This window comes from Emydura macquarii, unplaced genomic scaffold (genome assembly GCF_026122565.2).
Source record: "Emydura macquarii macquarii isolate MOO-44397 ecotype Brisbane River unplaced genomic scaffold, CSIRO-AGI_Emac_v2 contig_3530, whole genome shotgun sequence".
NCBI lineage: Eukaryota > Metazoa > Chordata > Testudines > Chelidae > Emydura > Emydura macquarii.
In genome coordinates, this window is record NW_027133667.1 from 11,818,075 (window position 1) to 11,840,377 (window position 22,303).

The 22,303-nt window shown below is 43.6% G+C and overlaps 2 protein-coding genes across 4 annotated transcripts in view; one reads left to right on the plus strand and one right to left on the minus strand.

Moving 5' to 3' along the window:
- USP18 (ubiquitin specific peptidase 18) overlaps window positions 1-3,245 on the plus strand; it is a 23,697-nt gene extending 20,452 nt beyond the window's left edge. Inside the window, exons 10-11 of the mRNA XM_067536130.1 lie at window positions 1,118-1,167; window positions 1,684-3,245. Of these exons, the coding sequence (XP_067392231.1) occupies window positions 1,118-1,167; window positions 1,684-1,732 (99 nt within the window). The 3' untranslated portion in view covers window positions 1,733-3,245. The remainder of the gene's footprint in view (window positions 1-1,117; window positions 1,168-1,683) is intronic.
- A 439-nt stretch (window positions 3,246-3,684) lies between these two features.
- Window positions 3,685-16,379, minus strand: LOC137145413 (aldo-keto reductase family 1 member C1-like). Of its 3 annotated transcripts, none has more exons than XM_067536131.1 (10): window positions 16,190-16,379; window positions 15,502-15,656; window positions 11,510-11,677; window positions 10,574-10,690; window positions 9,771-9,848; window positions 7,619-7,741; window positions 6,624-6,733; window positions 6,132-6,297; window positions 5,034-5,116; window positions 3,685-4,554 (listed from the first exon to the last, which is right to left on the minus strand). In XM_067536131.1, exons 2-10 carry the CDS (start codon window positions 15,586-15,588, stop codon window positions 4,512-4,514), a joined length of 975 nt encoding a protein of 324 aa, XP_067392232.1. In that variant the 5' UTR covers window positions 15,589-15,656; window positions 16,190-16,379; the 3' UTR covers window positions 3,685-4,511. The 3 variants fall into 3 exon arrangements, with proteins under 3 accessions (XP_067392232.1, XP_067392233.1, XP_067392234.1); XM_067536132.1 differs by having other exon boundaries at window positions 15,502-15,678; XM_067536133.1 differs by lacking the exons at window positions 15,502-15,656; window positions 16,190-16,379 and adding an exon at window positions 14,526-14,714.
- Window positions 16,380-22,303: the final 5,924 nt, after the last annotated feature.

A 22,303-nucleotide genomic window follows, 5' to 3' on the forward strand; every position in this document is an offset into this window, starting at 1 on the left:
AGAAAAGCTTGGTGTACTGGTCAATTGCAGGATGACTATGAGCCACCAATGTGATGTGGCTGTGAAAAAGGCTAATGCAGTCTTAGGATGCATCAGGCAAGGTATTTCCAGTAGAGATAGGGAAGTGTTATTATCATTACACAAGGCACTGGTGAGACTTCATCTGGAATACTGTGTGCAGTTCTGGTCTCCCACATTTAAGAAAGAGGAATTCAGACTGGAACAGATGCAGAGAAGGGCTGCTAGGGTGATCAGAGGAGTGGAGGACCTACCTTACAAGAGAGACTTAAGGAGCTTTGCTTGTAGCCTAACCAAACAAAGGCTGAGGGGAGATGTGATTGCTCTCTATAAATACATCAGAGGGACAAACACCAGGGAGGGAGAGGTGTTATTTAAAGCACCAGTGTGAACACAAGAACAAATGGATATAAACTGGCCATCAACAAGTTTAGGCTTGAAATTAGATGAAGGTTTCTAACCATCAGAGGAGTGAAGTTCTGGAATAGCCTTCTAAGGGAAGCAGTGGGGGCAAAAACCTAACTGGTTTCAAGACTGAACTTGATCAGTTTATGAAGGGGATGCTACGATGAGACTGCCTACAATGATATGTGGCCCATCTGTGACTGCTAGTAGCAGATATCATCAGTGGCTGGAGATGGGGCACTAGATGGGGAGGGCTCTGCGTTATTGCAGAAAATTCTTTCTCAGGTATCTGGCTAGTGGGTCTTGCCCACATGCTCAGTGTCTAACTGATCGCCATATTTGGGGTCGGGAAGGAATTTTCACCTAGGTCAGATCGGCAGAGACCCTGGGGTTTTTTCACCTTCCTCTGCAGCACAGGGCACAAGTCACTAGCTGGTTTGAATTAGAGTAAATGGTGGATTCTCTGTACCTTGAAGTCTTTAAATCATGATTTGAGGACATCAGTGACTCAGCCAGAGGTTAGGGGCCTATTACAGGATTCGGTGGGTGAGGTTCTGTGGCCTGCAATGTGCAGGAGGTCAAACTAGATGATCACGATGGTCCCTTCTGGCCTTAAAATCAGTGCGTCTATAACATGTCTAACCATCACTCAAGAGTTCTTACCAGCCCTCTCTGTATGTTTGGCTCACTACAGGTATCGTGGGATGATGTCAAATGTACCTATGGAAATTCACATTTCAACTGGTAAGGGGGTGCATCTTCATTGTATCTGATGCTGCTCTGGGATAAGGAAGGGGGTTAGTGGCTGTAAGGAATACAATCTGAATTGTGTTTGTCTGTAATAAACTTGTAGGGAGACAAATTCTCACGTTATGGCCATGTTAATACACTGATACCTGGCTGTAGTATTACTGAACATTCATAAGTGTATGAGCAACAGCCATCTTTCACTGTTCACCCCCACTGCCACCCAGACTGTAAAGACAGTGAGATGCTAAACACTCAAGGGACCTTACAGTCAGGGTTCCTCTCTCTCCCCCATCTGCACTGATAAAGCATAAGAAAGCAAAAGGTGGAGAGACTCCATCCTGCCAATATAGCACCTCTACTTAGTCACAGTTACAGTGCTATCTTGGGGGCAAAAGGAAGGATGAGGTCACCTGACCTGTGGTATGCCATCTGAAAAGAAGCTAACCCAGAGTGTGTGTGTCTAACTACAACCCTCCTCATGTACACATTTGTTTTGCTCTTTTCTTCTAGGGGTGAAACTGCCTATCTCCTGGTTTACATGAGAAAGAATCCCCAGTAACCTCATCCAGGCCTGCCTCAAAGACTCAGGGTCTCTACACAGGCCATACCCTATTTATGGAATCTGATAACCCTACTCCTACAAACCCATCATTACAGCAGAGCTGAAGGAGTGAACTCAGTTTGTAAATGGATGCTACTATTTATGAAGGAACCCCAGCAGCAGAGCCCCCTGAGAAGTGGCCTGGGCCAGCCAGACATACCTCTTTATACAGTAGGCACCAGGAAGTTCTCTCTTGGTAGCCCATGCCTATTCACTGGAGACCCTGATTCAGTACATATGGCACTTTTATTCATGAAAGGTCTCAAAGAGCTTTGCAGGCATTTATATACAAGAATCTTTCACTCCCCTCCCCACTGAAATGCAGCCATTTCTGGGGTGGAACATGTTAGCCATTCTGCAAATGACACTTTAAGAGGTGAAAAGTCCTGAGTCTCAGCTTGCCTGGATTTTCTGATTTGATCATATATATTAAACATCTGTTCAGTCAATAATCATGCAAAAGATCATAAACTGTGACAAACATATCATTTTTATATTATGAATTAGAAAACATTGTGCGGCAGTGCCCCTTTAAAATAAGCTTTGTCCACATTTCCAGACAACTGTCTCTTGTTTCTCTGAAACATAGTTGGCAGCCGACTGCTTGGGGACACTTGAAAATTGTAATTCTGTCAAAGAAGATAACATAGCAATTTCCTTTGCTTACACCTGACCTCTAGTGGGAGCAGAGTTGAAGTACAGAATGATTCTGTTAACGGGTATTGATTGTGTGCTGTGATGAACTATGAAGCAGAGGTGGAGCAAGCCTAACCAGGACCTACTTTGACCAAATGTTTGCCCTTCTCCCTTCCTTTATCCTCCACTCCCTCTCATTGACAGTCATTTCTTCCCTTCTGGCCACTCTTCCGGAGACACACTTCCTACTACCTGAATCAAACAGACTCTTCTCTACCCCCAGAGCAACTGCGCTGCCCTCCCTTCCTTCTGTAGCCTGATACCTGGGGGATATATCTAGCTCACTTGACAAAACTCTGCCGTTAGCTTCCCCTAATTTACCACCACCAGTTTCATATGTGTATAGAACACACAGAGCTGTGGTCAGTTCGCTGTGGAATTAGAATGTTAAGATACTGGGCCTCATTTCTGTCACTTACATCCTTTCACGTACATGAGTTTCACACTGGCACAAGAGCACAACTCCTTTGGCTTCAGGGGAGTTATTTCTGCTTTGCACTGGCATAAGTAAGTGGAGAATGAGGCCCAGTATTTCTTTGTGTGGGGATCAATTGCATCACTAAACCCCCAAAGCTATGTTACTTGTGCGATTGTAAGTGGGTAGAAGTTTAGAAATTCAGTATTTTCCCCACAGCAGTACATTTTTCTTTACATGCTCATACTGAGCACTTTGATATACTGTGGGCTATGTAATACAATGCAAAGGAAGTGCCACTATCCATCGTTGTAAATGCACAGATGCAGTATTTTGTATTACTGTACTGCAAATATACTGTGTGTTATATATTGAAAGGCCTTATGATGCATAAGCTAAGAAGCCTAGAGGGGCTGTGGCATCTTTGATTATAAAAAATTTGACGTGATTAAAATCCTGTCCTGCAGACTGCATTAACACATCAGTCTCACTAAACATAGTTCTTCAAAATTAGGAACAAAATCAAAGAAACTCCTCTCATTAAAGACAAGAAACATCTTTCCACAGCAAAACTAATTCCACCTTAAAAGGTTAGAGGTCTGTATGTAGAGAATGTGTGCTTGCACCTCATTGTACTTCTTATCTTGTAAGTCCACTCCCTATGTCAGACTTTCCTGGCAGACCCCAGAGGGCAGCAGAACCAGATACCTGCTTCCCTGAGAATTGCAGATTGCTGCAGTTTGACCAACCTGCTTCTTGTCAGCATATAAAAGAAATGGAGGAAATGTTGAAGCAATGAGTGTATTGAGAGCTTTTATTGCTATGATGGAGTCAATGAAATATGCTAAAAATGTCTCTAAATGGAACTCAGAGCTTCTATTTCCTCTTCATTTAGTTTGACAGCTACCGAGACTTCTTTGATGTGAGGGCAGGATTGTGATCAGTGAAAATTTGTGCCTGATGAGCTCAGTGATAGTACTGAGATGCTAGCTGACACCAATCCTGAGCATCTCGACTCCCATGGGAGTGCTCCAGATGAGCCGTAAATAAGTACCAGATGTTTGAGAGACAAGGTGGATGAGGTAATAGCTTTTATTATTGGACTAGCTTCTGTTGGTGATAGAGACAAGCTTTTGAGCTTACACAGAGCTTTTCTTCAGGTCCTGTAGGCTCTGTGTAGCTCGAAAGCATGTCTCATTCATCAACAGAGGCTGATCCAATAACAGATATTATCTCACCCACTGTGTCTATCTAAAATCCTGGGATGAACAAGGCTACACCACCACCTGATGTTTGGTCAGTCACTAAATTTTTTCCACACTAGCTTGGCTGAGACTTTCATTCTCAAAGGTTAAGTTCAAGTGAAGACACAATTATTTATGAAAGAGCAGGAGTAGGACCTGATAACTATATTCAAAATAGCCTTCCCTTCCTAAGCATTATCAAAAGTAAGAAGACAAGTCATTGTAAGGATGAGATTTAACTACTTATTGTGTAGATTCAGTTACACAGTAGAGAAGTTGATGGCAAGAGTGTTATAAATAGTGTTTTTCCTCTAGAACTGGCCCTAGGTATAGTGCATTATTACCATTTGCTAACAACACAGGAATTGCAAATGGATCCTCTTTAATAGTCATCAGCATATGGATACTCAGGGTGGTCCAAAAATCTAAAAAACAAAATAGCAGTTAACTGTTGTTTAATTTCCTTGAAATATCCCCATGCAAAGTGCAAGCAGTTAAGATGTAGCATTCATATTTGCATTATGCAAACTATGTAGCAATATTTATGATAATCATCAAGGATTATTTAATGTAGTATAAGAGGATATAACTGGAATTCACTGGAAGAAATTGAGACAGTCTTACTATAAAGAGAAGCTTCCTGTCAGTGAGATCTTTTCTACTTCCAAAGCACTTACCTGCCTGGGCACTCCAAGAACCCAGTCTGTACTGACTAGGGAGCAAAGAACTGATGGTGAATCTTAGATTCCAAATTTCCATTGCCTGCTGCATTGCAGGGCCTCCAGGAATGTATCACACCTGATGGTGGTGTGAGACTAGTACTGATGTCTTTTGCTAGGCTGTATTGCCAGCAGTTGACTTTTACCCACTTAAAGATTCTTAAAACCCAAGTACTGCAACTCACTGTGAACACGGGTCATAGCGAAGGTTTTGGTTCAGGCTATCAATATCTTTCATGTCTTCCTCTGTCAACTGAAAGTCAAACACCTGTAAGAGGAAAAAAAGCTGATCATCAGCATTTGCCTACAGGATGGACCATGAAGCAGGAAGGGATTTCATTTGTTCTAACACGTTAGTCATTTAGAATGTCAGTCTCAGAAATAATAATTATATCTATTTTTATATTGCACTTTTCATCAGTAGATTTCAAGGCACTTCCCAATCTTTATTGTGTTTATACTCACAGCACCTCTGGGAGGTAGGGAAGCATCACTATCATCATTCTTGTTTGTGATGGAAAACAAAAGTCAGGCACAGAGAGAGTAACTGACTTGGCGAAGGTCACACAGGAAGTCCACGGTAGAGTAGGGAATGAACCCTGAGATTCCCACAGCCTCCTCCAGTGCCCCAACTACTGGACTAACCTTCCTCTCCCAAAAGCAACCTAGTAGAGGATGATTTCAATCCATTGACCTCTGGGTTATGGGCTCAGCACACTGCCACTGCAGAGAGTCTCTATGTGCATTTAAGCACCAGATACTGAAGTCCTCATCCAATCATTACTTACTGAAGACTATGAGTTTTGCCCAAGTAAGGATCGGGTAACAACTGAGTAAAGACCTCAGAGTTTGGCTCTAGATGAGCAAAGAAATCCTGAACAAAACCTCTTTGCATGAAATAATTTGCATCCATGGTGCCTGAGTTGCTTATTGCTTCACTTGGTAATGAGAAACATGTACAGGATAACACCTTGGGCTTTGTCCAATGCAGCTCTCTTGGGGAATTCCCTTTATTATTATGCAACCTTTATACTGCAGTAGCACCTAGTGGCCTTAAGCAATCTGGGCTCAAATTGTGGAAGGAACTGTACAAACAAAATGAGAGTCCCTGTCTCAAGGAGCTTGGCTATATGCAGGTGGGAGGTGCACAGAGATGCTGATAGTCCTCAAAGTCTTTGAGGGGCCATGTCAATTTAGGCTGGGAGCTCCCAGCGATATTTTACAGCCACTGTTTGGAAGCGTGTGAGGGTTTTTAATGCTATTTCTCCTCTCTGTTGCTTTACCTTGAAGTTGTCTTCAATATGCTTTCTGGTGAAGCTCTTGGCAAGGACCACCACACCGCGCTGCAGCTGGTAGCGCATGGCTACTAGAGCTGGGCTTCGGTTGTATTTTTTGGCCAGAGCGTTCAGTACTGGATCCTCAAGCAGAAGTGGAGTGCTTTGATCGACCCTGCAAGGGAATACAGACACGAATGGAGCATTTGATCTCAGGATCAGTGAGAACTAAGCCTGTTGAAGGCAATGCTCATTTAATATCAAATATTTAGCAAACATATTGGGTCTGATTTTCCACTGCCTGGCTCCTTGTGTGTGCATTTATATCTGTGTCAAATGGATCACAAATCACAGATCTGTGATTCCAGTTCGGTAGCACGCTATGCCCACTTTCCTCCTGTGGGAATGACCACACAAGATCAGGGCAGTGGAAAATCAGATCCATTCTTTTATTAATGAGACTCTCTTTCCCTATGTACTACAATCAGTTTCTTTCCTTACCATCTCTCATCTCTGTGTGATCCTAAGGCACTATAAGCCACCAGGACAATATTTTTGGATTTGCAGAACTCCAGCAATTTCCTTTGGTTGAGATAAGGATGACATTCAACCTGAACCGTTAGAAAAACAGAGATTTCAGATTGTACAAACAGCAACAGTCAAACAACTCCTCCTCCCCAAATATCTATCATCATCTGCTGCATTTATTTAGGTATTTATAATATGCCTTTCACCAGAGCATCTAGGTGCTTTTCTACTTTACGATGATAAATGATATTAAAATATCAAATAACTTCTTTGAAATAAAATAAAATAAATCTCTTTAGGTAACCTATGCAAACTTTATTATTAAAGTTACAAAGACATACACAACTCTTTACCTAAAGGCCAATCTATAACATATATCAGGGTCAGAAGGGTAAAAACTCAAATACTTCTGGTCACCTATCATCATTATCTCTATCTTACAAGTCCAAAATGGCCTCCAGTGCTGTGTCTGTAGTTAAAGGCAGGCACATTAATTCTTCCTGTAACTGCACATACTGAGAAATCTAAATACCTAACTGCATCTGCAAATCAAATCAGTGTCTAAAAGGGTACCGTTGCAGGTGAAAAGAAATGTGCCTGCAGTTATGCAGCTGAATTAAAACTGCACACTTAGTATTGGAAATCTAATTGAGGCGTGGTTAAAACTTAGGACATAAATACTTTCCAGGAGAAACCCCTCCAGAATAGCTGTAGATTTTCTTATGCTTTCCTTTAAAATACAATCTTATTTCTATGGAATTTCATTACTATCTGAATCAGTGTTTCCAGAGAAAAGAGAAGCACAGCAAAGTATAGAGTGACTAGGCTTTGCCTCACTTGGCTTGGTTGCTTTCTTGTCCTTCTGTCTCTCCCAGGCTCTGCTGCATGATTCTTCTTTTCTAGTTCTCTTTACGGAATCATAATGAGCCCTTTGGGGTCTTCATTTTAACCGAAGCTTAGTGTGTTACCTGGTTGCAGACAGGTTTGTACTTGAGCCCTGGTTTGTTCAGGATCATTTCCAGTTGTCTGCGGTTAAAGTTGGACACTCCAATGGACTTCACCAAGCCTGCGTCTTTACATGCCTCCATGGCCTGAGAAAGAAAATATGGTGAGGTTCATTCTTGCTGCTGGTGCCTGTAGCAGGGGAGCCTTCACAATGCGGCTTGCAGGTCTGGAACGAACTAGCACTGACTAGGGACTGCTTTGGTTTTTGCTGTCATTGTATTACTTCCCTACAGAGATCTGTTAGTGTACTCAGTATTGCCAACCCCAAGTGTTCAAAAAGCATGTATCAGGCCCCAAAATATCATGAAACTGGTTAAAAACCGTGAGACTTAGAAAACAAGGTCGGGGGAAAGGTCTTTATTTACCTTTTGGTTTTTGAGCCTGCCAGGTTTACCTGAGTTATGTTTACAAGCTTTTCTCCAAAACCATGGGGTCTAGAAAGTTACTTGTTTTGTTTAAAGATATCTTTGTTTAAAGATATGTTCTCATGTAACAACGGCATTCCAGGAGTTGTGCTTTAAGAAAAATAGCAAATATCATGAGACATTCAATAAAACTATGAGTTGGCAAAACTGGGCATTACAGTTCTGAACCAGAGTCCTCTGGTAATCTCAGTCCCAGATACAGCTGGGCCACATTTTTCAGACGAATGGTTTACTTGACAAAACATGCAGTTTCAGTCAATTCAAAACTATTCGAGAATTGGACAGGAATAGTTTTGGCAATTCACAAAATGGACAGATGAGGAGAAGGAATTGGTGGCTTTAGAACCTTTAACCCAGTGGTCAGGGAACTCACCTGGGATGTAGGAGACTGAGGGAGAATCCCTGCTCTGGGACAGATCAAAATGGACTATCAATTCACAGAAAATTCTGGAAAGCTTCAGATTCAGTTCAACCTGTATTAATTTGTTTTCCTTTTTTCAGAGTTTTCCAGACTGAAAAATCAGTCATTCACCTATCTCTAGTCCTAGGCCTCTCGTATGATGGTAACATGAGTTTTGCTGAACTGTGGTTTGCCTGAGCAGTGCATTGTGGTTGGGAAAGGCGCAGGGATTGAACTCCATAATGTGTAGGTGATGTACATGCCCCCTTTACATCAAGGAAAGAGATACAAAGAAATAATAGGGGGAAAAAGCTAATAAAATATAGGTTAATTCTTCCTCCATTTTATTTTATGCCCCTCCCTCTCTTTCCTCCAGGAGAGGTTTCCCTGGTAGCCTGAGACCATGGGTATGTCTACACTGATGGCGGCAAAGTTGCCACCGTCAGATCGACTTATCTGGATCGATTGAGCGGTCAGTGTAGACCTGCTCAATTGATCAGGAAGCCGACGTACTAAAACCATCTCCTCGAATGGCGCAGTGCAGTGAAGATGGCACGCAGAAGAGAAGCACAGCAGTCAACAGAGTAGTTTGTGTAACACCCGTCAACTGCCGCCGAATCGCTGGGTAAGTGTAGACCAAGCCCATGTAACATTTAGGCCTGCTCTACACATGGTTTTTGTACCAGGTATAACTATCTCAGTTAGGGTTGTGATTTTTTTTAACCAAAACAGTTGTACCAGTACAACCCCTAGTGTGGATGCTGTTATAGTGGTATAAAGGTGCCTAATACTGGGATAGCTGATTGCTTCCAGAAGGGAAATAAGTAGTACAACATTTGTGTTCAGACAAGCTCTTTGTTTCTTTTAGAAAAACAGCATCAGGAGGGACTCTCACAACACACCTTAGTCATCATTACTGGACTAATAAAGCACTGCCTTGTATCTTAATATAGCCTTTCAATGTTCCATGCTTCATTCTCCCAGTTGAGTAAGTAGGATCATAGAAACTGCCATACTGGAACAAACCCGTGGCCCATTTAGATCTGTTTCCAAGAGTGGCCTCTACCAGCTGCTTCAGAGAAACCCACAATAGACAGCTATGAAATAACTTACCTCCAGGAAAAGTTTCTTCCTAAACCTTTCTTAGAGTTTGGCTTATGTCCTGAAATATAGATCTCATATTTGTTTTCTCATACACTCATGGGTAAGTAGATTTTGTGCCTGGCCTGATAAGTTTTCGTGACAATTTTGCAAAGATATTTTAATGTTATACTTGTACATGATACCCACCTCCCAGGTGGCACACAGGTCTACGTTGTCAAAAATCAATTTTCCATTTCCATCCACTGGCAATAAATCATCACCAGGCTTAAAAACAAAAGAAACAATATCATCAGATAAACCTCCCTTCAGTTTGATTTTTCACATGAATTGCTTTCTGGAGAAACCCTGGAAATAGATTAAGTTACAGTGAAACCTGACAAGAGCGACCACTCATGGGAGTTGACAAAGGTGGTTGCTTGTAAGAGGTGGTCTCTCTTCAAAGGCATGGTATTGCCACCCTTACATCTGCACTGCTGCTGAGGGCGGTGCTGTCTTCAGAGCTGGGCACCCGGCCAGCACCACCACTCTCCGACCACCCAGCTGTGAAGCTGGTGTGGAGAGCGGCAGCTGCTGGCCAGTCTCCCCGTTCTGAGGGGAGTAAGGAATTGTGGTTGCTGGTCACAGATGACAGGTTGTTCCTCTTCAGAGGTGGTCACTAAGGCAGGTTTTTCTGCATTTTGACTCATCAGCAATTCAATGGTCACCACACATTTAACTTTTATTTTTAAGTGCAAAGTTCTTTCTGAAACCTGATGAATGTTCAGTAAATCAGTTCTCTTGATTACCTCTGCACCCCTAATGTAAATGAAAGCCAATTTTACATCTGATCCAGAAGAAATATATGTAGGGGAATTGTTTGATATTGTAAAGCTCATTGCTCCTTACAGTAATGTCTCTGAATTAAACAGTTAACATTCAGTCTGTCTTAAAACAAAATGGGAGCTGTGGGGATAAGATTCTCTTGTGTTCAGACAGAACACCTTTTTTACCTTTAAAGATAGGGGTGTATGAATAATATAGAGATCAATGTAGTCAAACTGCAAGCTCTTTAGTGACTTTTCCAGGGCTGACTGGACCATCTCAGGAGCATTAAAGGTGCTCCAAAGCTGTGAAGAGAGAAGAGAGACGAAGTCCCATCAAATTTATATGTTCACACAGCTGATTCACCAAATAACTTTATTTTACTATAACTTAGGCATGAAATGCCATTGGATATACAGTATATTATGCATTATTTTATTTAAATTCAATTTTAATAATATACAAAGCCTACTGATGCCCTGACATGTAATTAATGTTACATCATCATACTCTGCAGCTTAAAAAAAGGGAACATTCATGCAGGAACTCTGCCCTATAATGACATCATGAGGTTAGAAAATGGAAACATCGAATGCGTCTTTCAAAATCAGTTTAATGTAGTCTGGGACCACAAGTAATGCCCTAATCTTAATTAAATGGATATTGTATGCATAGTTGAGGTTGGAGGAGTTAAGATCGTTTAGGTGCCTTACCTGTGCATTTCCATAGCCTAATATTTTTGGATTTCTTTGAAGTATAACCTTAAATCTCTATTTCCTGGTCTGTCATGCTTGTTTTTGGGATAATTACAGTATCCCTGTAATGTTTCTGCCCTTAAATTATTAACGTGTACTCAACCTTAATTTCAGTTCAATATACTATTTATCTGGTAATTGTATCTAGGAATAACACCTGCTAAAGCTCCAACAGGGACTAAATGCATATAACCCTTTCCCCTCCAGGATTAACACCTGGTAACAGGTGCGGTGTTTCAGGCAAATCCTGTCAGCCAAATACAACTTGTACTTAATCCCTTCACTGAAGTAACCATTCTCCTGCTGCCAAAAAACAGCATAGAAAGTAGCAGAGAACAACTGATGGGATTTAGAACAAAACCCACTTACCTTTCCTGTGTAAAATATTTCCTCTCTTTTGACCGTTCCATCTGCAATCTTCTCTCGAATGGCTCGCCCGATCGCTTCCTCATTCTCATACATATAGGCTCCATCTATATGGCGGTAGCCAACTTCAATAGCCACCTTTACAGCCTCCTCACACTTACTTTTTGGAACCTGTTAATTAAAAACAGAAAGAGAAAAAGTCTCAACATGTCTGGCTCAGGGATGATATTTTAAAGTGGGGTTCCAGTATGAAAAGTGACTGTAAAGGTGTCAACTTCTTACTCAGACACATTCCCTGTCTGTGCTCACACTCATCTTTGCATCCTTTAGTGAAGAAAGTAAATTTTCTCTTATGAAAAAGTCCTATAGAATTTAATAGAGAATGATCATATTTCTACTGAATTTTTAAATCAATCTATAGATTCTATAGAATGGGTATACTTCTCCATTAAAGTCTTAGGTTGGTTTAAAAATGCTTCAGAAAAATGATCTATTTCTATTACATTCAATAAGCTTTTAGAAACTATTTAAAGGACACTATTTAGTAGTTTCTTAGTTTCATTCCTATTAAATTCTATAGGGTTATAGGCCAATCTGTGTCAGCCTATTAAAATAATGGGATGGCACTGGTGTCACTGAGAGAAAAACTTGGTTTGCACAATCCTGTTACTGATGATGATACAGAAGCAGAAATGAACAGTTTGCCGCTCAGGTTGAAGGTCAGTTTTGCTGGAATAGCAATCAGAAAATACATTTTTAGTTATAAATGGAATACATTTAACCTTGAAATCACTTGAAAGACAATAATATGGAATCACATTGTAATGTTTAGTGAGTCCCCTTTCAGATTAGAACCACACTTTAAGTCACTAATCACCTAAAAGTGAGGGCCAAGTTCTGTCCTTATTTACACCAGTGCAACCTGCAATGATTTCACTAGCCCTTGATGTACATCAGAGAGTAGCACAAGTTGATCCATTGGAATGGTCATAACCTGCACAATGAGTCAAGGCCTCAGGTCCTTATTTATCTGAGTCAATGAGAGTTCTGCCTGAAGGAGTGAATAACAATTGAGTAAGGAGCTCAAGGTTTGACCCACATGGATTAACTGTGCAATGCATTTGAAAATGAAGGGCCTGGTCTTGCAAAACTTACTCACACAACTAGTCTTACTGAAGTCCATGAGGTTACTTCAGCAAGCAAAGACTGCTTGAAAAAGTAAAGGGAACCGCCTCTGATCCTGCAGCTTGAGGTACATGAGTAGGGTTATCATAGGTCTGGGTTTTTCCAGACATTTCTTCTTTTTTGATCCTCCGCCCTCTGTCTGGGTGGATTTTTCAAATAAGAGGAAATGTCCAGGGTTTTGTAGCGCAGACATTGCAAGCTCAAAAAGAGCTGTCTCTGTGCTCCGATTGGTCCTTCCCCTGCAGCCTCAGCTGCTGAATCCCACCCACCCAGGTCACTGCTCACAGCCCTGGAGAGGCAGGGAGTCCCTGATGGATGGCTGCTGTAGCATCCCAGGTCTGCGTCAGCCACTGTGAGAGGGGGCAACCGTACCCCCTCTCCTCGAGAGTGAGGCTGCAGGTATCCCCTCCAGCACAGCCAGGTACCCCTCCCAGTGCACAACCCCTCTTCCCATACCCCCAATTATCCCCTCCTGCACTTCCCAAATACGCCTCCCAGTAACACACCCCTCCCGCACCCGCTGTTAAGCCCCCTACCAGCAGGGGTACTGGAACAATTTGTAGAGTGGAGAGGGGTCTGAAAGCCATTGAACCAAACTGTAAACCCTGTATATGATGGAAACCACTTCAAGTCACGGGGTGTGGCAACATCTCCAGCACCCTTAGTTCCAGCACCCCCCAATTGTACCCTCTCTCCAGCTTCTCCTCCCACCACCTCCTGGCAGTGTTGTCTTCTTGGGAACCTGAAAGATGATAACCCTATACATGAGTGAGTGTGACATCACAGGGATTCTTCACGGGCTCAAGAGCCTGCCCACGCGGATCTGATTTCAAGATTTGGGTGTTGATGGGTGACCTTGGGCAAGTTCTTGACTACAGTTTCCCCATGTATAAAATGAGGAGAGTGATACTTACCTTCCATTGCAAAGTGCTTGGGAATCTATAAAGGAGAGAGCAGTATATACTCAAATTACAACAGAGTGATTTTTAATCACTTCTAATTGGGATGGAATCTGAACTAACAACTAAGAGATAAAAGGCTTTGTGTCCCATTACATAAGCCCCCTGTTCTTCTCAAGGACAGTCTTTGTTTGCTCACCCCATGAAGCAAATATGGTTTTGAATGTGTCAGCACATTTATTGTTTATCTGGCACAGAACATGTATTTACATGTAGCTATGCAATCAGAGAGGAACAGAGAGGGGGAAAAAAAGAACAGATGCTGCTGGCAGACTGTAAGGAATGATTAAGTTACAAAGAAGATCACCAATTTCTTCCCTTTGCTCACCCAAAAGTGACACTCACCTAGCACCTCTTATTGTTGGAGACTTTTTCCTGAAATACAGTTTAGTGGTGAGGGGACACATCCTGACTGACGTGTATAACATTGTGAATGGCCCAGAGAAAGAAGATGCCACAAAATTGCTCAAGAGTGTAACAGGATGAAAAACAATGGATGTAGAGGATAAGGCCTGTCCCTCCCTGTCAGTCTCAAAGGGAGGCCATGTCCCCTCGCAGCTGCACCTGTGTGGGCTAGCTTAAGTAGGGGATTAACTCTCCACAGTCTATGGCCTCCAGCCGTCAAGCAGGGCAGGGCGAGCAAGCAGTCTATAGCCTAGCGAGGCTGGCACCCCAGTGGTGAGGTGGCCAGAGGAGAGAGGGACGTGGGCCCTCCCGACTCCTCCGTGTCCCACCTCAGAGCCCTAACAGTGGCAGAGTGTTCTGCCACTGGGTTAGCGAGGCTCCAGCCAAAACTTGCTGACAGGTGCTCGAGCCCAACCCGGACTGAGGTCAGCTATCCCTGGGCTACTTCCTCTACCCCTGTCCCCCTGTACCTGTGGCCCAGGGTCATCATCCACCTCCTTGGGATATGTCGCCAGTGGCAGACCAAGCAAGCCTTCGCCATCTGGGTTGTCCAACTACTCAGGTGGGTCAGGTGAGTCCTCGAAGCAGAGGGAGTCCTCGCCAGCTTCTCCCTCCACCAGCAGGTAAGAGATATCCTTCTCCTCCAGCGGCTGGGTCCTGACTGAGCTGTGGCACTCACCCTTTATAATTCCTGTTCCTGCTCTGCCCCCTGCTTCCAGCATATGGAGGGCGTGGCTTCCCAGGCCCCGCCCACCAGGGGGTTGAGTGGCAGTCCCTCCCTGTCAGTCTCGGATGGAGGCCAAGCCCCCTCGCAACAATGGGGCATAAATTAAAGCTCTGAAAGGATCTGAGATGTGGAGACATGCCTTTAAGCACAGCATGCAGAATTCAGGTGTGGAATGAACTTCCAAAAACAGCAAAAAGAGCTGCAGTTGTGAACATATTCTTATAGTCAGACAGGTACTTAAAAGATATAACATAATAGAGAACAAACTGTGAACAAACAGATGGATGAACTACGATAAGCTGCGTGGCCTCCTTTTCTTTCCAAATATCACAATATAGAAATCCTAAACAAGTGTATAAAAACTACACAGTATGGAACAATTGACAATAAACTGAGGAAAGAATGGAAATAGCAAAGCAAGCAGCATGTCAGGACTGAGTGTATTGCAGAGAGGTATGTGAGCCCAAAAATGGAACAGCTAACTAGATTGCAAGTCAGAACTGAAGCGCATTGCAGACCTCCATGGGGCCCACTGCTGGAACTGCAGAAAGTGCTGCATGTCAGGATGGAAGGGCTCTACAGAGGAAACTATATAGTGCCTACCCTCATGCTAACTAGATGTTAGTGCTGTCAGTTGTTCTTTTGCATGCACAGCACCAAATTTCATGCAACAAACAAAAACTTCCTATTCAGGAATAATCTGTGAAAGGTTTACTCACTGCATTAGGTGCATAGGTTCCTAATCCGACCACTGGGATTCTGTGATCATCATTCATTTTCAGTGATGTATCTTTGTAGAGCTCCATTTTCCTCCACTGAACGGTTTTTGCCAATTCTTTCTTGAAGCTTGAAATGCTGCTGCTGCTGCTGCTGCCTGCAATGAGCAAATGTAGCCTCTGGTGGAATATAACGTTTATTTACTGAGGCATGGAACTGAGGGAGTGGCCAAACCTACAGTTGCACTCTTCAAAGGGGTCAAAAACACAACACAGCAAATCATCTGGGAGATATTCAGCATTACTTAATATGAGGCTCAAAGATTAGTCAGTTTTTGTAAAGCACATGCTCAAAGGGGGGTGATATTTAATCAGATCCTTACTGGGAAAACAGCTGAAAAAAGGAATTAAGTTCTCCTCTTTCCTAAAGCTGGGAAGGGGATGAAACTCGCTTTGAAATTCATTCTCTCTTGGGCACTGAAGTTGTTCATCATATTGTTGACAGACTGGGTCAGTTCCCCCTCTTCTATAAAAGGGAAGACCCATAAAAAGGAAGTAAAGCATTGACATTTATTGTAGGCTATCCAAATGAATAACAAAGCTCGGGAGTTGTTTACAAAAAGGCTTGAAGCCAGGTCCCACAACCTCTGAAGCATAAAACGGGGTGAGAAATAACAAATAAATAAATCACCACCACGTCTTCAACAGGATTCGGCAGGCGACTTGAGCTGTAATGAAGTGAAGGGAAGGATCGGGAAATTGGGACCACTCCACCAGGAACAATGGAAATCAGGAACAGGTAAGTCTGTGTCTTCTGATCTTTGTCCGATGACCTTCATGCATGTGCTGCTGTATGCTGTTGCTAGGGTAAACAGCAACCCACTCAGTCTCTGACTTAAGCTTAAATATGGCTCTTACTAGCCAATAGGAATCTTCCCAGCTTCCCCACCTCTGGGTCTGCATACCTCCCTAAACAGTTTGCACCCGTCACTAGTCTTGAGTGCACACCACCCCAAAAGTCTTCACGCAACACTAATGATTTTGCACACGATATTACTTTTCTGGGACAAACCATTAATAAAAAATGTCTGGACTAGTTCATTCCTTCTTAACATTCCCCTCCTTTGTACCCTGATGGGGAATAAGCCCATCATGTTACCACAATTTACACAGATATTTTACTTATTTAAGTGCATCAAACTTTGTTTTTACCCACTGTTAAAAGTACCAGATACATTAATACTATTCCCTGTGTCACTAGAGTGACTACCATAGGATGTGAGGTCATTTGTAATAAAGACAAATTTTGGCCAAACTCCCACCAATGATGGCTCTTAGCATTTTCTCCAATTCTCTTCAACACATCCCTCACTTGGCTAGTAGAGTGTCTTATAAGTTAAGCAACATCTTTACACCATTCTTATTAATTTCTTCCAGGTGTCCAATCATTTTTGGGCTATGCAGTAGCTGTTTTAGCACTGTCAGATTGATATGCAGGTGTACCTGAGAAAGATGATGATAGAGTCTGTACTCTTGTTTGGCTGTCTCCTGATTTGTCTGGGGCATTTGGAAGTTAACATCACATCCTTGTATATGTGTCACCCTGCATAGACATAGATTAAGACAGGGGTCATGGTCAGTATGCTTCATTCACTTTAAACTGAGGGCACCAACTACAAATACATAAACATGGTTCATTTACAATTACCATCGCTGAAATGTTAAACCCTACCTTCGTTAGCTGGTAATGGCATTTGTCCTCCAGTGCATGTAAGCATGCATCAGAATGCTCTACAATCCCAGAATCACAAGTATAGCCAAAACTATTTTCCTTTACACATGTTTCTAATGTTACCATTCTCCATATGCTCTGGTTCTTGTGAACCCATTTGGGCAGTCCCATGGGCAACATCATTGATTCATTAATATTAATGAAAGAGACTAGAAGATAAATCCATTCTAAACTGACTTCCTTAATAGCCAGAACATGGATTATTGCTTTGTGGCTTGCTTTTTCCAAAGGTGAAGTTAATTACCTTCTACAATTCTTGGTGGCTATGCTTGAAAGCAGTGGACATATTCCTTTAGATTAATTTCCTCACTTCTAAAGGGAGGATTCTGCTTAATCCATCCCTAATTAAGTCTTTAAATATTGTCAAAACCCAAGTTTGAGTTTGAATGGAGGACATTATTGATACGTTAGCTTATAAAGCTATAGCTTCAGCATGCAAGACATTATCTGCCTCTTGCACTTGCTACGCCTCACGTAAAATAGCAGCTATGTTAAATTGGTTATGGGATAGACTACCTAGGGTGGCATCCAATGGTATGGATAGAAATGATCAATCATTTCCCAGACTATGGAATTTATTTTTCAATACTTCCTGGTCTATTGCATTAATAAGACCCATTCCAGACCCTATGCCACCCAATACCTTGGACAAAATACTTTTTTTTCTCCCAACTCATTGCTGAGGAAAAGTAATTCTGTTTGCCTATATTTCCCATCCCTGCTGCAAAATTTCAACATAGTTAGAACAGACAGGGAGAACATCCAATAAATCCAGTTGTAAGGATAACTCTATCCTTTTAATATCAAATTTTGGATTTACCAATACCTTTTTCCTTGAGTCCCATTTGACGATTGCAGGACCAACATAGCTGATTTTAGAAGGTGATAGCACAACTACTTCCAGGCTGGCTTTTAATCTATAGTAACCTAAAACCCTTCCAAAGTCTTGTTGATTCACCTGCACTCTAGTGGTCTTGCTACACAAACTTTTGACAGTTACACCCCTTTGATTAGAGAAAGTATTTGCATTTACAAACAAAAGGGGTACATTTACATCTCCTTGCTCACAACTAACTACAGTTTCCGATCTAGAGGGTGTCAACAAGATTATTCGTACCTGTAGGCTGGTGGTCCTGTCTGGCCTGGTCGTTGCGGCCCTTCCTCGGGCTCAGGCACCGAGGAAGGCCACTGCACCTTCCTAAAAGGGGAATGTTTTAGCAGCTGTGCACAAGTCTTAGCCCTGGCCCTCAGGCAGGGCAGGTCGACCAGTAGTCTATTGCCCTCTGGCCCTTAGGTAGGGGAAGGCAGGCAAGCAGTCTGTAGTCTCAGACCCTCAGGCAGGGTGAGACAGGTAGCAGTCTATGGTCTCCAACCCCCAGGTGGGGTGAGACAGGCAGTGGGTCCACTCTCTGTAGTGTCAGGGGAGAGCACATTCTCCCGAGGTGGCTAGGGAAGGGGGGAGGGGGACGCAGGCCACCCGTCTCCACTGCGTCCAAGCCCAGGGCCCTAGAATTGGCAAAGATGTTTGCCACTGAGTCAGTGGGGCTCCTGCCGCAACATGCCGATGGGGTCTTGCCCCTGACTCAGCCACTGGCTGTGGCTGTCCCTGGGCCACTTCTTCCCCCTGTTCCCCAGGTACCTGTGTCCTCCGGGTTGCTGGGGTACTCGGCCCGTGGTAGACTCACCAGTCTCTCCTCATCAACCGGTGGCAAGTCAGGGAGCTCCTCTGCAGAGGGCAGCTCCTCCAGGTCACAGGGCTCCAGGGGCTCGGCGTCAGGCAGCTCCTCCAGGTCAGGGCCGGCCTCCATGGGTATCTCCCACCCAGGAGTCTCAGGGGGCTCGGTCCAGTCACTGGGGCCCTGAGGCCCTATCCAGTCCTTGGGGCCTGGTAGGTCAGGCTGTTCCAGGCACCTCTGCTCTGAGAGGCGCTTGCTGGGGGCGGCTGCCTGGCTGGGGTCAGGCCTATGCTGCAGCCGGCAGGATAGCAAGTCTGCCTCCAGCGGCAGCCTCCTTCCAACTGAGCTAGGGGGCCTGCCTTTTATACTTCCTGCCCCGGTGGAAGCTCCGCCCCTCTGTTGCTGGGCTGGCTGGCCTGCCGGGCCTATCACAGTCTGGCTCCTTTGTTGCCAGGCAGACTGGGTTGCCGTACCTGTTCCTGTCCGGCCTGAGCGTAGCGGCCCTTCCTCGGGCCCAGGCTCCGAGGAAGGCCACTGCACCTTTCTACGTTACCACTTTAACAGATGCTCGGAGACACATAACAATTGTTACATTGGAGATCGAATTATTAGGAACATGGGAAGGGATGTCTATCTTTAGGAAGGCACAGCCCAGCTATATGGAATCCATAAGCATTTCACAATGATGGATGGATCTGGAGACTAGACTTCTACTTATATCCCAGGCACACTCTCTTTTAACCTGGCCCACATAGAAAGAAGGCTTGCCATCCTTGTTTGGGGTATAAATATCTGCACTATTTAAATTTTCATCATGGGAGATCACCTTTTCACTCCCAAGCTTTTCCTCCCACACCAGATAACAAGTACCTTGATAGACATAAATGTGAATGTCCATTCAACCTTCTTTGGAGGTGGATATGACAGCACTCATAAGGCCTTTCTCATTTTCCCACTCCTTTACATAACTACCAGTGGTAAGACAGCAGAAGTATTAACCATTATTTACATAAATTGAAATACATATATTAATCCAACAGTTAATAACCATTACTGCAAAGACCTTTCCAAACATAATAATTGAAGAAGGGTGAAGAGGGCCCTTCCTGTAAACAGAACAGAAATGCAGGAGGAAAATTAATTTTGCAGCCTCTACTCTAGGTTATGAAACCCTTCCACTCTTTGAGTTGTGAAGAGTGGAACCACTTGAGGTTCCTGCCCCCTCTTACCCTTAATTTCTACTTGGTAAACAGTAGGAGATGCTTTATTCCAAGGGTTCTCAAACTTTTTTTCTGGGACCCCTTTTGAAAATATTTCAGGCTGTGATGATCCCCCCAAAAATTGATGACCCCCCCATGCCATGCCACCCACCCCTCCATGCCATATCACCCCCTACTTCTGTGTTGCTGCTGGGGGTGGTGCTGCCTTCAGAGCACCTGGCCAGCAGCCGCTGCTCTCCGGACACCCAGCTCTGAAGGGCTCTGGCTGTCAGCTATGCATGCATGGGTGCTGATAGCTCATGACCCCCCGATAATAACCCCACAACCCCTTGAGGGGTCCTGACCCCCAGTTTGAGAACCCCTGCTTTATTCAATACTGTTACCGAACCGACCCATTTCATCCTCAGTGCATGGGTTTTATCTGAATAAAACCTATAGAAGATGTGGTCCCCATTCTCCCATTCTTTACGCCTTAGGAAGTCTCACAAATGCGTCTCCATATTTTTTGCATTTGAGCTAAGTTGTGTTGCCACCCTTTCTTGGATGGAGCCTATTTCATCTAATAGTTTACTGATATATTCATCAACATGGAACCTTGGCTGATAATTATCTAGTGGGACTTCCTCAACCCACCATTTTTCTGGGTTGTGCATAATGTGTCCACTCATGGTGGATCCACCCATGAGAGGCCACAGTTGACCTTAATGCCATTAAGGTCAACGGCAGTTTCACATCCCAGTTGTTGCCAGATCCTGTTACTATCTTTTTCAGGGCAAACTTAATGACTTTACTACATTCATTCAGTCCTGAGGACTGGGAGTGACCTACTATATGGAACGTCTGCTTGATGTTAAACATCGAGCAGAGGCATTTGACTATCTCACTGGTAAAATGAGGCTCCAATCTGAGTCAATGACCTCAGGGAGGCTGAACCTAGAAAAGGTTTCCTTTAATAATATCTGTGCTGTGGTTGTAGCAGTATTATTTTTAGTTGCGTAAGTCTCCACGCATTTGGAGAAGGAATCGACCATTATCAATGCATATTTGTTTCCTTTACCTGTTTGGGGGTAATGGCCCAATAAAATCAATTTGGAGCCGTGCCCATGGGCCCACAATTTTTGGACCCCTATTAACATGTGTGCTTGCATTGTTTTCCGCAATTGAGACATGATTTTACACACTTCTCCACATCTTTGGTGATATTTGGCCACCATCCCACCGTTGCCAAATGATGCATCATTTTGTCTGACCTGAAGTGTCCTTGGTGTGAGTGAACTGCCCTAGCTCCCTTCTCAAGCAGCCAGGTATTACTAAAATTGGGGCATCATTTTGAATGTCTTTTCAGCTAGCAAAGATTAAGTCATCGTCATTTTGGTGAACTAAATAGTTCTTAAATTCCTTTTTGTCTAGGAGTTCTTTTAGCTCTGTATCTTTTTGTTGTAATTCCACCATATCAACCTGGGTGTCAGTTTCTGCTGGTTTGGGTTTAACCTTGGCTACACTGGCATTGGACTTAGTCCATCATGCTGCAGCACCCAGAGTCACAGCTTACTGGGCCAGACTGTCTGCTTTAGCATTTAAGTGGGATCTTTGTGTGAGCTCAGGAATTCACTACGTGGGATTTTTAGGGTATCTCCACTGCCGGGGCTGCATAGATTGATGCAGCAGGATTGATTGAGCGGGATGTGGAGACCCAGTCAATTGATCCCGGAAGTGCTCTCCGGTCACTGCCATAAATCCACCCCACTCCCTACCCCCGGAAAGAGTAAGCTGCGTCGACTGGAGGGTGTCACCCATTGATGCAGTGCAGTGGAAATGCTGTGGTATGGCAATGTAAGTAAGTCAATGGGAGATGCGCCAGCTACATTACATAGCTTGTGTATTTCCTATCGACTGCTGGTGGCAGTGTAGACCAGGCCTTAGTCTATAGTTTCTGTTATATTCCTACAGTCCAATCCTGCAAGCTGCTTTTCCGCTAAAGTAGACAGAACCCATCATTTTTCAAATCAGCTCAGCCAACCATACTTTGGAGACCTACAGCAACTCACACAATGCTGAGTGTGCTGGCTCTGAGAATGAAGAAAAGAAACATAATAATGAATAGAGGCTAGACTCAA